Below are 15,423 nucleotides of genomic sequence, written 5' to 3'. Positions count from 1 at the left end.
TTACGCCCCACAGCGACCCCGAAGTACCAGAAAGGGTTACTTCTGGGTTTCGCCGCTGGCACATGCGCAGACGTGCAGAATGACGTCATGTGCAGAAGCGGCGAATCGCAACCCGTGTGTGTGCAGACGCGCCGCTGCATGTTGCGTTCTTTTCATGTTGCGAACAGGCCTCCAGAACGGATCCCGTTCGCAACCAGAGGTACCACTGTAGACAGAAACTGGGGAGCAATTTTAAATTAGGGAAAGTTTGGCTGATGAAATAATGCCAAGAATAATCCCTTTATTTTATTTATTTATTTTTTATTAAATTTGTATGCCACCCTTCATCTCAGGGCGGTTCACAACATAAAAAGACAAGATAAAAACATAAAATGCATAATAAAAACAACAAGAGGGAAACTACAAAGAACACAAACTATAGAAGAAGAGAACAAGAAGAACATGCATTTAAAGTAGACTGGGAAGTGTTTATTGAATATATGGGGGAAATTGTGTGCATTTGAAAACATGGGCAGCATTAAGATAAATTCAGCAGTGTAAATAAGTTTTGTTGGATGTAATAATGGAATACTGAATGGTTTCCTTTATATGAAATATGCAGGGATTTATGTTAGGCAAAATGAACCACGGAAAGAGAAGAAGGGAAGTCATTTAATATTTTAAGGTTGTTTAAATGAATATTCTAAAATGTAAAACAGAAAATTTTATACAGTGGAACCTTGGTTGTCGAATGCTTCGGAGGCCAAACAATTCAGAACCTGAACACCGACAACCAGGAAGTGAATACTTCCATTTTTGATCGATTTTTGGAAGCCGAACGGCTTCCGAGGCGCATTTTTCAATTTTCTCCATTTCTCCATTTTCTCCACTTCATTTTTCTCATTGACTTTGCAGTCAGCCCATCGATCCGTTTCAGAAGCCAAATGGTCTTCCGGAACGGATGACATTCGAAAACCGAAGTTCCACTGTAAAAAAGTATATAGAAAAAACTACAAAGCAATAAACCCCATGCCCCCCCCCTACTGGGGTGGTGAACCCATGCCCTGCAGGCCAAATCAGGCCCACGAAGCAATTTCTGGTGGTCCGCCAGCCCCAGCAGTGGTGAAATTCTTTGTGGCACCCAAATTGGTCCTGAATGAAGTCTTCTTCCTACACACAGTCAATGCAAGCAGATGCTGTCTGATACTCTCTCAACATTTCCCAAGCTGTTACTGTTTGTAAACCATTAAGATTAGCTCACTCGGTAGAGCATGAATCTCTTAATTTCAGGGTTCTGGGTTCGAGCCCCACATTGGGCAAAAGATTCCTTCATAGCAGGGGGTTGGTCTAAATGACCCTCATGATCCCTTTCCATCTCTATTATTCTAATAAACCGTTACGGGTCTAACTTTCTATTTCCTCCAGTCTATATTTTCTGTAAACCCTCTAGCAGTGATGGCCAAACTTGGCCCTCCAGCTGTTTGGGGACTACAATTCCCATCATCCTTGACCACTGGTCCTGTTAGCTAGGGATGATGGGAGTTGTAGTCCCAAAACAGCTGGAGGGCCAACTTTGGCCATCACTGCGTTATGGGCAGAAGCTTACATCCCTGTTCGTTTTTTGTTGTTGTTTAGTCATTTAGTTTTGTCCGACTCTTCGTGACCCCCTGGACCAGAGCACGCCAGGCACTCCTGTCTTCCACTACCTCCCGCAGTTTGGTCAAACTCATGCTGGTAGCTTCGAGAACACTGTCCAACCATCTCGTCCTCTGTCATCCCCTTCTCCTTGTGCCCTCCATCTTTCCCAACAGCAGGGTCTTTTCCAGGGAGTCTTCTCTTCTCATGAGGTGGCCAAAGTATTGGAGCCTCAGCTTCAGGATCTGACCTTCCAGTGAGCACTCAGGGCTGATTTCCTTAAGAATGGAGAGGTTCGATCTTCTTGCAGTCCATGGGACTCTCAAGAGTCCCCTCCAGCACCATAATTCAAATTATACATAATTATACATAATTCGTTTTTACAGGTTACTTATTTAGAGAAAAAGGTGACGGAACTGGAAAATGACAGCATGACAAACGGTGACCTGAAGAGCAAATTGAAACAGGAGAACACACACCTGGTTCACAGGTAATCTAGTATACTGCTGTTTCCTTTCTGCCGCATCCACAGAGCTATATTGAGAACCTTAGGCAGAGCAAGGACTCCAGCAACAATGGAAGTGATAATGATCACTTGGACTTGCTGGCTGTCCGCTTTCAAAAGGATTTCCCTCAAAACAGAGATGTTTAGAATATTTGCAAGAGCTGAGATTTGAGGGTCGGCAGAAAAGTCTCTTTAAAAAAAAAAGGAGTTTCTTTGGCCTAAGATTCAGGGTCAGACTAGATGTGATACTCAATGTATTATTAGCAACTATGTCTTTTTATTACATTTTTATGTATTTATTCTCATTTTAATATATTTTTAATTGTTTGTTGGAAGCCACCCAGAATGGCTGGGGAAACCCAGCCAGGTGGGCAGGGTATAAACAATAAATTATTATTATTAAATTATTATTTTAATAGAATAAGAGATCAGCACAATGGACAATTTATGGAAGAGTGGAAGCCTATTTTTCATTATTTGAGAAAATATAACAACCAAATGAAATCGCAGGCAGGATTTACTTCTGTTTGCTGTTTTGTTTTGGGTCCCCCCCTCCTGCGTTTACAAATTCTGATTTACTTGTAGTTACATTCCATTTTGCAAAATTATCCCTTAGAAAACAGGATGCGGGTGGCGCTGTGGGTTAAACCACAGAGCCTAGGGCTTGCTGATCAGAAGGTCGGCGATTCGAATTCCCTCGATGGGGTGAGCTCCCATTGCTTGGTCCCTGCTCCTGCCAACCTAGCAGTTCGATAGCACATCAAAGTGCAAGTAGATAAATAGGTACCACTCTGGCGGGAAGGTAAACGGCGTTTCCGTGTGCTGCTCTGGTTCGCCAGAAGCGGCTTAGTCATGCTGGCCACATGACCCGGAAGCTGTACGCCGGCTCCCTCGGCCAATAAAGCGAGATGAGCGCCGCAACCCCAGAGGCGGGCACGACTGGACCTAATGGTCAGGGGTCCCTTTACCTTTACATTCCATTTTGCAAAATTATCTCTTAGTCAACAGCTGCACTCTTGTCTTATTTATTTGTTTTTATCCTGTATTTTATCCTGTGAACCGCCCTGAGATCTTACGATGAAGGGCGGTTTATAAATCAAATAAATAAATTGGTGACCTTTTTCTTTTTTTGCTTAAGAGTTCACGAACTCGAAGAACTCTTGAAAGACCAAGAGACGTCAGCTGAGCAGACTTTGGAAGAAGAGATAAAGAGGCACAGAGAAGCATACAGCAAGTACGAGAAAGAGAAGAGCACGGAAATCGAACTGCTGAACACAAGGTAATATTCACTGTTACCCTGCTGGTTTCTTTACCTGCAGGGACGCGGGTGGCGCTGCAGTCTAAACCACTGAGCCTCTTGGGCTTGCCAATCAGAAGGTTGGCGGTTCGAATCCGCACGGCGGGGTGAGCTCCCGTTGCTCTGTCCCTGCTCCTGCCAACCTAGCAGTTTGAAAGCACACCAGTGCAAGTAGATAAATAGGTACCACTGTGGCGGGAAGGTGATCAGTGTTTCCATGCGCTCTGGCTTCTGTCATGGTGTTTCGTTGCACCAGAAGCTGTTTAGTCATGCTGGCCACATGACCCGGAAAGCTGTCTGTGGACAAACGCCGGCTCCCTCGGCCTGAAAGCGAGATGAGCGCCACAACCCCATAGAAGAGAAGAAGAAGAGTTTGGATTTGATATCCCGCTTTATCACTACCCAAAGGAGTCTCAAAGCGGCTAACATTCTCCTTTCCCTTCCTCCCCCACAACAAACACTCTGTGAGGTGAGTGGGGCTGAGAGACTTCAGAGAAGTGTGACTGGCCCAAGGTCACCCAGCAGCTGCATGTGGAGGAGCGGGGAATCAAACCCGGTTCCCCAGATTACGAGTCTACTGCTCTTAACCACTACACTACACTAGTCGCCTTTGACTGGACTTAACCATCCAGGGTCCTTTAACTTTACCTTTTACATGCAGGGATAAATTCTGTATCTAGGCATTTAAAATCCCATGCCAAGGAAAACTGTATATGCAACCGCATGAAACTTCCCAGAAGCTGCTGTTAATGCAAGATGCTTCTCGGTGGTTGCTGTCTGGAACCATGCGTCACCGACCTATGCATTTCAAGACATATTTCTCAGCTATAAGGGCTAGAAACTTGCAAGCTTTTTCAAAAATAAATCTAGGGAGGGTGAATTCTCAACACCACACTTGGCTGTTCTGCAGAGTAGTTATCTAGAGATGCCTCCCAGATGACACCTGCTACTCGTCTGTCATTTATTCCAACCCAACACTCTTCCTCTGTGCTCCTGCAAAATTGCTGCATCCACACAGCCCTAATTAGGCATCTGCAGCAAACTGTTTTATTTCCCTAGGCTTTTAATGAACGTTGGCATTGCTCTTCTGTTCCTGTTTTTATGCTCGTCACTGGGGTATTCTGGCTTGGATTTGTTCTTGGTAATACACTCTGTTTTTAGTATTGTTTTTATTTTAAGTCTGTTTGTTCAGGCATGTTGGAAACTCATTGGAATGGGAAAGCAGGATTTAAATCAGTTCCTAATGAATACAGTAGACAAATGGTGACTCTGTTTCTTGTTATTAGTTTAGAAGGAAACAAACTTATGATAGACCAGTTTTTGATGAAGGGACTCCTGAGCAAAGTGTCCTGCCTTAACTTGATATAGTGTACAAAACTGACCATGGCTGAGAATGTTATGGGTCTCAAGTCACATTTGGGGCAGGGGAGGGAGGGCAAGCAGGCAGGAGAATCTTAGAACAATTTCTTGGGCCGAGGAAAATACTGATTAGAAAAACTGGTACAATTTTTTTTTAAAAAAAACAGCCCTGACGTTGAGCATTGTGCTCTAAAAATCGGACTCCTCAGTAGCTGATGTTTAGTTGTACTTTGTCAGTTGGCAAAAGAAGATACCGTATTTTTCGCTCTATAAGACACACCAAACCACAAGACGCACCTAGTTTTTGGAGGAGGAAAACAAGGAAAATAATATTCTGAATCTCAGAAGCCAGAACAGCAAGAGGGATCGCTGCCCAGCGAAAGCAGCAATCCATCTTGCTGTTCTGGCTTCTGGGATAGCTGCGCAGCCTGCATTCGCTCCGTAACACACACATACATTTCCCCTTACTTTTTAGGAGGGGAAAAGTGAGTCTTATAGAGCAAAAAATACAGTACTTTTTGGGTGCAGTCATTTATTTTTCTCCTTCACTTTCAGGGTTCAACAGCTCGAGGAGGAAAACTGTGAACTCAAAACCACCGTTTTGCGGCTGAAATCGCAAAGCGAGAAACTGGATGAGGTAATGGAGTTCTTGAATTTTTTTTGGCACCTTAACTTTCAGTCACGGCAGGTCTGTCACCTCTTAAGTCCTGACAGGCCTGTAGCACGAGTTTTGCCTTTATGTCATTTTATTCCTAAAGGTATTTATAAACTGGCAACCCCTAATATAATATCATGACAGCATACATACCTGCCATTGGATAAAGCTCCTGTTAGCTTCGGTGGATCAAGAAGCCTTCTTATTAAGCATTTGGGAATTGGAAAACCCTGGCATCTACTGTAAATCACAAAGTAATATGCCACTACATCCCAATCTACCATATGCAAACCTCTAGCACAAATAAAAGGGGAGGGGAGCCAACTGAAAGCTTTTAAATGCCTTTGGAAGAATTGCATGGCAGAGCCCTATGTCATGGGTAGGCAAACTAAGGCCCGGGGGCCGGATCCGGCCCAATCGCCTTCTAATTCTGGCCCACAGACATTCCAGGAATCAGTGTGTTTTTACATGAGTAGAATGTGTGCTTTTATTTAGAATGCATCTCTGGGTTATTTGTGGGGCATAGGAATTTATTCATTTATTTTTTTAAAAAAATATAGTCCGGCCCCCCACAAGATCTGAGGGACAGTGGACCTGCCCCCTGCTGAAAAAGTTTACTGACCCCTGCCTATGTCAACAGTGCCTCTTATTTTGTTTGTTTCTTTGAATTTTTTGGCCACCCTATACCTGGAGGTCTCAGGGCGGTTCACAGAAAAGATCACAATATAGAAAATAAAAACAATAACCCAATAACACCCCCCAAAAAAGAGCCGCATTTTAAAAGGATGTCAATCAGATCAACCAGAGGATGGTTAAAAAGGAACGTTTTTGCCTGGCGCCTAAAGGTGTACAATGAAGGCGCCAGGCGAACTTCCCTGGGGAGAGCATTCCAGAGTTGGGGAGCCACTCCAGAGAAGGCCCCGTTCTTGCACTGCCACTCTCTGGACTTCTCGAGGAGGAAGCACATGAAGGAGGGCCTGAGAAGACGAGGTTCATATGCAGGCATCGGCAAACTTGGCCCTCCAGATGTTTTGGGACTACAACTCCCATCATTCCTAGCTAACAGGACCTGCGGTCAGGAATGATGGGAACTGTAGTCTCAAAACATCTGGAGGGCCGAGTTTTCCTATGCCTGTGCATATGGAACAAGGCGGTCTCTTCAGTTGTAGGAAATTGCCTGTTTTGAATGCTCACTCGTGTTAAAAAAAAACACTTTGCCCTAGAAAAACCAACATTCTAGCATTTTCCGCAACAGTTTTCTGTACACAAGGAGGGCTTTTTGTTTGATGTGGTGTTTGTTTGCTTGTTTACATTGGGGGGCATTCAAAACAGTCAATATATAATAATAATAATTTATTATTTATACCTCGCCCATCTGGCTGAGTTTCCTCAGCCACTCTACTCCCCTCTGAAATGACACCATTCCAGGAGGTCAAAGACAAAATATTTCTCCTGAATATACAGAGTGACTCTTGGGTTGTAGGCAGCTTGTATCTTCTTTCTTCGTTTTCCTCAGGAGAGGCAGCGAATGTCAGACCGATTGGAAGACACCAGTCTGCGGCTCAAGGATGAGATGGATTTGTATAAGAGGATGATGGACAAACTGAGACAGAACAGGATGGAATTTAACAAGGAGAGGGAGGCTACTCAGGAGGTAGGTAACCATTTTTTGGCAAAAATGACTGGCAGAATCAGAGACCAGGGAGAAGAGACGGTGGAAGAAGATTGGAAGAAATTTAAAGACTACTTACAGAAATATTATAAGATTAATGAATGTTAAAATGACATCGGATGGAGGTTAAAAGGTTATTAGCAACAAAGTGGTGAAGGAGTATGGAAAATTTGAAGGTTAAAAGGGGTAAAATTAAAAGGTTTAACATATTAAGATATTAAGATAAAGATTAAGTTAAGATAGAGGGAAGGGATTTGCTGATTAAATATTCGGACTGGAATACAGTGAGGGGAGGTGTGGGGAAGTCTGGGAAATAAGTAAATGCAAGGAATATTATGAAAATGGAATTGTTTTTATTTGTTTTTTCTGTATTGTTGTTTTTGTATTTTTTGTATTTTTCTTTTGTTTTTATTTAAAAAAAAGGAGGTAGGTAACCATTTTTAATGGTGCAGGGCAAATATTGCCCGTGTGTAGGGGTAAATAAAGACTGGAACTTCTTAAATTGGTTGGCATCCAATTTCTGTCTCAGGAGACAATGGAAGCGTGTGCCTTTGGGGATGAAGTCAAACTGTTGGAAGGTTACAGCGTATGCAGAAAGAGATACAGGACAGACATGTTTTGTTGCAGCTGGGGAGAGGAAGGCATTCAGTTGTGCTACTGCAGATGCACCATGGGGTTTCTTCTCTCTACACTGCCCCCAGAGGTCCTTTCAAAATTGCACCACAGAATTGCTTTGGGAAAAAAGTTACCAGTTGTTGGTTAGCAGCAGTTTTCAAACTGTCATGGTTGTTCAAGATCTTATGAAGGAGCGTCTCCACCCCCATCGTTCTGCCCGGACACTGAGGTCCAGCGCCAAGGGCCTTCTGGCGGTTCCCTCACTGCGAGAATCCAAGTTACAGGGAACCAGGCAGAGGGCCTTCTTGGTAGTGGCACCTGCCCTGTGGAACACCCTCCCACCAGATGTCAAAGAGAACAACTACTACCAAACTTTTAGAAGACATCTGAAGGCAGCCCTGTTTAGGGAAGCTTTTAATGTTTGATGTATTACTGTATTTTAATATTTGGTTGGAAGCCGCCCAGAGTGGCTGGGGAAGCCCAGCCAGATGGGCGGGGTATAAATAATAATATATTGTTGTTGTTGTTGTTGTTGTTGTTGTTGTTATTAGGGATTTTACAGTTCATGGATTGGGGCTAATAATGCCACTTGGGCTTCAGAAGGACAGACTCAAAGGTTTGAGGTCTGGGTCCATTTGGAAGTGGTTCAGTCCAGCATCTTTTTGGCCTCACAGTCCACAGTGAGCCCTAGAACATCCCCACTAATTTATTTGATTGCAATAGTCCTTTGGAAGAGAGGGAAAGCTTGACTGCCTAGTTATGGGCGAGCCACCACCTCCTCTCTGTGGGATGTGAAACACAAGAGCAGTCAAGTACAACATTCCTAGAGTGAACATGTTTACACATGGGGAGGAATGTATGTCCAACCAGCAGGTAAACTTCCTGTTTCCTTCTGGGCTGGTACAGACTTCCTCTTCATGTGACTAGAGGTGGGCGTGGCCTCACCTTTGCAGGTAACGACAAAAGCACAGGGCAGGGCAGCCATCTCTCTCCCTTTTGACTACATGCATCGAAGAAGCAACATCTGCTTAGCCAAAGATGCTCTCTTGGCTACAGCCAAGAGAGGACAAAGGGACTGTCTCCTTATGAGATAGTTTCCAGGTGTATGTTACTTTTCTTAGCTAAGTCTGCTTTCTGGGATCCTATTATGAACAGAATGATGTGTGAGTAAACCTTATTATACTTTTATAAAAGACTGTGTTGTGTCTTATCTTTTATGAGGGAATAAGGGGAAAATACAGTTATTGTAGAGGCTTTAGCGAGCCTGAGCAAACGCATCCGCTGCAAGTTTAAAAAGGGGAATGTTACTCTGCTAAATTGTGAACTTGTTAACACAAGTTGGAAAGGATATAATCAGACAATATATCCTCTCCTGCATCCCTGAACATTCCCGCACTCTCAAAGCTCAGTTTGAAACAAGCCCAATTCAGACAAGTGAATTGATTCCAGATGCATGCATGTGGAAAGGGCTCTATCTCTATAGCAGGAAATGAGGTTTTTTTCCTGGGTGTGTTGTTGCTTAGTCCTGTCAGGTACATTTTTAAGTTGTCAGTTGGCTGTGTACCGCCAGATTCCATTCTGTATGTTGGCTTAACAAATTGTACTCTCTGTGTCCTGTTTCTTCTCCCCACACAGCTTATTGAGGATTTGCGGAAGGAGCTGGAACATTTGCAGTTGTACAAGCTAGAATGTGAGCGGCCTGGTCGAGGGAGAAGCTCTTCCTCCAGCTTGAGCGAATTCAATGCGAAGACGAGAGAGGTGGAAATGGAACACGAAATTAAAAGGCTAAAGCAGGTGAGGTGTCCTTGGGGCTGGAGTGAGGGAGAGTTAGGAGACCCTCCATGACTCTTTCAGGAGGAGCAGGAGAAAGCAACCTTTTCAGTGTTGCAGTGCGGAAATATCCACAATGGTATGCTGACTGATGCTTTCTTATTCAGCCTGATGCGAAATTTACTTCCTTTCTCCTCTCCTTCCTCTCTTGATAGGAGAATCAGAAGCTTCGTGACCAGAACGATGACCTTAACGGGCAGATTCTTAGTCTTAGTCTTTACGAAGCCAAGAACCTTTTTGCGACACAAACAAAAGCCCAGTCGTTGGCCGCTGAGATTGATTCTGCCTCCAGAGATGAGGTAAAGTGTGAAAAAGTAATAGTTTGAAGCTGATTAAGTGAGTGCGCTGGCAGAGCATGTGTGTGCGCATCTACACACACACCCCACACACACATCTGTCTAATAATAATAATAATAATAGTTTATTTATACTCTGCCCATCTGGCTGGGTTTCCCCAACCACTCTGGGCAGCTCCCAACAGAATATTAAAAACACAATAAAATATCAAATATTCAAAACTTCCCGAAACAGGGCTGCCTTCATATGTCTTCTAAAAGTCAGATACTGTAGTTGTTTATTTCCTTGACATCTGATGGGAGGGCGTTCCACAGTGCGGGCGCCACTACCAAGAAGGCCCTCTGCCTGGTTCCCTGTAACCTCACTTCTCACGGGGAGGGAACCATCAGAAGGCCCTCGGAGCTGGACCTCAGTGTCCGGGCTGAGCGATATTAGTGGTAAGATTGCAAAATCTTGAGCAGACAAGATACTGATAGAATTTTGAAACCAGTTTTCTAAGCACTGCCCAGATTTCTGTGGGAGGCTTGCTTTGAAACATTGGTTGGTGTAGTAATAAAAAAAAACAGGGCCTCCTTATCATGAAAGGTGGGCAGAATTATTCCAAAGCTGTTCACCTAAGTTAATAAGGGTGTTGGGATACTGCCAGGGAGACAAAGTCCATCATGACTCCACATCGTCTCCGGACGTCCATCGTTCTCCCGTAGACACGCAGTATCAGCAATTAGCGACACGAGCTCCAGAAATAGCTTGCCACATTCCAGAGCTGATGCACGCTCTATCAGCAGATAATGCACACAGCAAAAGATGCACTCAGGAGAGCATATTTACAACTTTATTCAGCGTTGGTCAGAACAAAGAGAAAACATGACTGCCTGCTTCAGTGTCTCCGGCACTGAAAGCAAAGACACAACAGAAACATCCTGTGAAACAGGAAATACGCAGGCTGTGACACAAACCTCCTGCTCCCTTTTAAGGTGGAACGGAAATATCCTAACAAAGGGAGGGGGTCCTGCCCCCTCTTTAAAGCCACAACAAAGTGGTTAGCAAAAGTGGGCGTTTATAACCAGCTTAGGGTCCAGGCGGATGATCTTCTGCTTGGCTTAATTAGCATTTGATCACTCTTATTCCTTTGGCGGACAGATTGGACCAAAGTGTCCTTTCCCCTCATTTATGCAGTCACCTGGCTGTTGGAGCAGTGTGTTCTTTCTCTTGGAGAACAGGGGGAGGAAGAGCCTTGCAGCTGCCCCTTCTCTAGCCAACAGACGGGGCAGCCTGCTTAGTCTCCCCTTTGTCATTGTATTCTTCCCGGATGGCTGGGGGAGCAGCCTCCTCGTGGCCCCGAGTGCAGAATGTGCTGCCTTCAGCTCTGTAGTCACTGGGCGACGTAGAATTGTTGAGTTGGGTCATCTAGTCCAACCCCCTGCAAACCAGGAATCCTACCTGCAGCCGCCCCTGGGTGGACTCGAACCACCAACCTTCTGGTTAACAGCCAGACACACTGACCCATTTGAATACAGAGTTAGCAGCAACTGACACCAGCACTGCACAGCCTTTTGCTGGACTCCTTATGGTCCATTGGTACGGATTAAATTTATAAAGCAAGAATGCACAATCAATGAGTTTTTGATGAGTCAGAGCAAACTATAATTAATAGCAGTAATAGTATTAATACCTGCCCCAGCAGCCCTTGCAAGAATTCCTGGCAACCAGCAGGCATCAATTGGTCTGCTAGGAAATAACCATGATGGACCATGATCTGTCTTCTCCTTTGCTATATAGAGCAACTATATTAATATTTCTGTACTACAAGGAACCTTTGCTAAACTAAGCTTTGACTTCTAAGAGAAACTGAAATACCTGTAAAGATAAATCCAAAGCTTTTTAAAAAAACTTTTTCCAGTTGTATTTTATTCAAGTGAGAATATGATTTGACATTTAGGGAGTTATGGTAAAGGAGCTTTTGCAAGGGGACAGGGATCAAAAGCTGAAGATTCGAGAGATTTCTAAGGCTTATGAACTCCCAGAGTCTCTAAAGGTAAAATGCAATAGATGATACACATGCTGTAGCAAACAGATAGTGTACTGAAAAAAAGAAAATCAAGATAGAATTTTCTTTCCTGTATATTGAAGTGTCTTCCAAACTTTAGTTATGTGGCGGGAGGCGGGTGGCCCTGTGGTCTAAACCACTGAGCCTCTTGGGCTTGCCAATCAGAAGGTTGGCAGTTTGAATCCCCATGACTGGGTGAGTTCCCATTGCTCTGTCCCAGCTCCTGCCATCCTAGTAGTTCAAAAGCACACCAGTGCAAGTAGATAAATAGGTATGGTTGCAGCGGGAAGGTGAACGGCGTTTTTGTGCGCTCTGGTTTCCATCACGGTGTCCTGCTGCACCAGAAGCTGTTTAGTTCTGCTGGCCACATGACCCGGAAAGCTGTCTGTAGACAAACGCCGGCTCCCTCAGCCTGAAAGCGAGATGAGTGCCGCAACTCCATAGTCACCTTTGACTGGACTTAATATGGTTGTTCTTGTCTGTCTGCTGCCTGAGTTAAAGTATCCAAACAGGTAGTTAAATTTGTGTCCTTCTTCATACCATGCACATGGTTAAACTGGGTTATCAACTTCCCAAAGATGTAGTGTTCTCTTAGAATGCCAATGGTGCCCACCTGAGAGGTGCTGGAACTGAGTTCCAGAGAGTTCCAGCTGGAAAAAAGCCCTGACACTTTCCCTCATCCTCCCACCCTTCAAAAAACAACAAAAAGGTTCCGGGTTGAGGAGGGAGAGGGCGCAGCACCTCACTTGGAAGGGGAAGCACTTCACCCTTTAGGACTCGGACACTTTGGGAAAGAGGACAGAGCTGGCTTTTGACTAGCCTGTATTAAGTTTACGTTCATGCCCACCCCCTCGAAACTTGTGCGCCTTTCTGCTACTTTGTGGTCTCCCTTTCTCTGCAAATGCACAGCGAGAAAGAGAGGAACCTGTGGCAGAGCTGGGTAAAGGTTTGGTTTGGTTTGGTTCGGTTCTCATTGGGGGGCAAAATACATGGGGGAAATAAGAGTTGGGTTTGGAAATATGAGCCTCAACTGCCTTTTTAACCACCTGACCTGTTTGATTCACTGATAGGTGGAGGTGGAGGGGAGAGACCGGGAAATCTACACACCATCGCCTCCCCTGCCTGGTCCATTAAAATACCGTATTTTTCGCTCCATAAGACGCACCTAGTTTTTAGAGGGGGAATGGAAGGGAAAAAAATAATTTAAAGGGAGCACTGAGCAGAGCCTGTATGCATCCCAGGCTCTGCTCAGCGCTCCCTTTCAGGAGCCACGTGGAGCATGTGTGTGGCACATGCAGGCTTTTCCCCAATAGCTGCACACACGCTCCGCGTGGCTCTTTAAAGGGAGTATGGCTCTTGGGGGCTTTTCCGGGAGGTGGGGGAACGGACAGAGGGGCTAAGCCAGAAGCTAGAACAGCAAGAGGGAGCACTGTGCAGCACTCCCTCTCACTGTTCTGGCTTCTGGCTTCACCGTGCAAAGCCTCCTCAGGGCAGTGGGTTAAGGCTCCCCCTGCTCTGAAGAGGCTTCGCACGGCTAAGCCAGAAGCTAAAACAGCAAGAGGGAGCGCTGCGCAGCGATCCCTCTCACTGTTCTGGCTTCTGGGATAGCTGCGCAGCCTGCATTCGCTCCATAAGACGCACACGCATTTCCCCTTACTTTTTAGGAGGGAAAAAGTGTGTCTCATAGAGCGAAAAATACGGTAATCTCCATAAAAATAAGCTGGAGGCCAAAGTGTGTCTGATCGCTCAGTAGCCCGGAGTCTTTATGTCATGTCGCAATGGAGGTTTTTGACGTAGTCCTTCCTCGTTTCAGCTCATGGAAGCCCTCAAAGAACAGGAAGAGATCAACTACAGACTGCGCCAATACATGGACAAGATAATCCTCGCCATTTTAGACCACAACCCATCCATCCTGGAAATAAAAAACTGAAGACTTGGAGCACGGAATGAGAAGCAAGTAGAGCCTTGCATCTGATGGGATGCTGTTGGATCCAAATATCACTCTGCTACTGTAAATGAACCTATATATATATATATACATATATACACACACACACACATTATATATATATATATATATATATATATATATATATATATATATTCTCTTGTGTGGATGCACAGGACGTGTTTATATGAGGTTTGGTACACCTTGTCTGTGAATCATAATTTGGCTCGGTCTGTTTTTCCCCATGCACTTTCACTACTACTTGGGGGGTGGAGAGGGGGAGAAGAGACTGTTACGGGATTGTAACGAAATAACCACACAAGTAACTGGATTTGCACTGTTTTTAGATACTGGACACACACACAAAAATGACACTACCTCTAGATGCAAGGAGACAAAGACAATGTGAGCATATCTAGTGCCAATCCTCCCTACCCCAAACAATGCGGAGTCCCATGTCTTATCAGTTTTCACCCCTTCCTCTTGCCGTAAATGAATAGCAGGTCCAGGTTCGATTCACAAGCACTGATCGTTTTCCCTTTTTGCCAGTGTGGTGCTACTTAAGCTACAGGAAGGTCAGTGCTGCCAAAAGAATGTATGTATGATACAGAAGGGGAAAGAGTATAGAATTTTTATTTTTTAAACACACACATGCATTTGCCTCCTCTCTAGAAAAAAACACTTTAAAAATGCTCAATGTACACGGTTATGAATCCTCTAGGGCAGCTGATAGTATTATGCAGAACCATGTGTCCAAGCATGTAATAGGGCTGGGGTTTTGCCAATGTTGTTTTTATTTTTTATTGCATCGAAATTATCATTGGGCTGCATCAAGGGCTGCTACTGGAGATTAGACTGTTTGCTGCACCAGGCAACAAATGCAAGCTGACTTTGCTCACATGAAACTCACTGTGCTTTCATCGCTTTAGCAGCCGCCGTATTAAAATGTGGGCTTGGCCACCCACTGAAGGCTAGTAAGTTTTCCCAGGGTGGGGTGAGGCTGCGTGCTTTGCAAACAGAAATCAACAAACAGGAGATTTTGTTGCTACTGCTGCTTTAGATCCGGGCAAACCTTCCCCTGCTGATTTGTGCCTATTTACAAAGCCATTCAAGGCGCAAATTAATTTAAGGAATGGGGGCGAACCTACAGATGCTTCATTGAACAGGCATCCAAAGCCTTGCAGAAAGACCTGTGACTGCAGTGAACCATGTGCTTCATTGAAGAACAAAGTTGTTTTTTTAATTCTCTGAAACTTCAGAAACATCGCTTCTTTATACACAACATTTATCCAGCTTGATGGCTCTTGAGCTCAGCTTTTTTGTGAGTCACCAGATATGCAGACACTTGTGCTATTGATTCTGGGTGTGATCACTGGAAAAATCAGGATTGATCACCTCCATCTCCATTGTGTGCCACCTAAAAGCATTCTCAAGCTCACTCTGGCTTTTCCTTTTCTTTTTTCACTATTTAATCTGGGGTAGGGAACCTGGCGCCCTCCAGTTGTCATTGGATTCCATCTCCCGTCAGCCGTAGTCAGCTTGGTCAATGGTGAGTGACGATGAGAGGTAGAGTGCAGCAACATC

General features: G+C 44.6%; 1 protein-coding gene across 5 annotated transcripts in view; it reads left to right on the top strand.

Annotated features, from left to right (window-relative positions):
* Positions 1 to 15,423, top strand: part of RAB11FIP4 (RAB11 family interacting protein 4) — a 196,450-nt gene that overhangs the window by 173,715 nt on the left and 7,312 nt on the right. For 3 of the 5 annotated variants that reach the window (XM_083427518.1, XM_083427519.1, XM_083427521.1), the window contains 8 exons: positions 2,001 to 2,104; positions 3,258 to 3,398; positions 5,331 to 5,412; positions 6,947 to 7,084; positions 9,353 to 9,511; positions 9,703 to 9,846; positions 11,784 to 11,879; positions 13,705 to 15,392. In XM_083427518.1, the coding sequence (XP_083283644.1) occupies positions 2,001 to 2,104; positions 3,258 to 3,398; positions 5,331 to 5,412; positions 6,947 to 7,084; positions 9,353 to 9,511; positions 9,703 to 9,846; positions 11,784 to 11,879; positions 13,705 to 13,821 (981 nt within the window). In that variant the 3' untranslated portion in view covers positions 13,822 to 15,392. The remainder of the gene's footprint in view (positions 1 to 2,000; positions 2,105 to 3,257; positions 3,399 to 5,330; positions 5,413 to 6,946; positions 7,085 to 9,352; positions 9,512 to 9,702; positions 9,847 to 11,783; positions 11,880 to 13,704; positions 15,393 to 15,423) is intronic. The other 2 variants (XM_083427520.1, XM_083427522.1) reach the window with 1 other exon arrangement.

The sequence above is a fragment of the Podarcis tiliguerta genome (assembly GCF_965153285.1).
Source record: "Podarcis tiliguerta genome assembly, chromosome: 2".
Classification (NCBI taxonomy): domain Eukaryota; kingdom Metazoa; phylum Chordata; class Lepidosauria; order Squamata; family Lacertidae; genus Podarcis; species Podarcis tiliguerta.
Note: the sequence above shows the minus strand (reverse complement) of the source record. Positions and strands in the feature narration are given on the sequence as shown.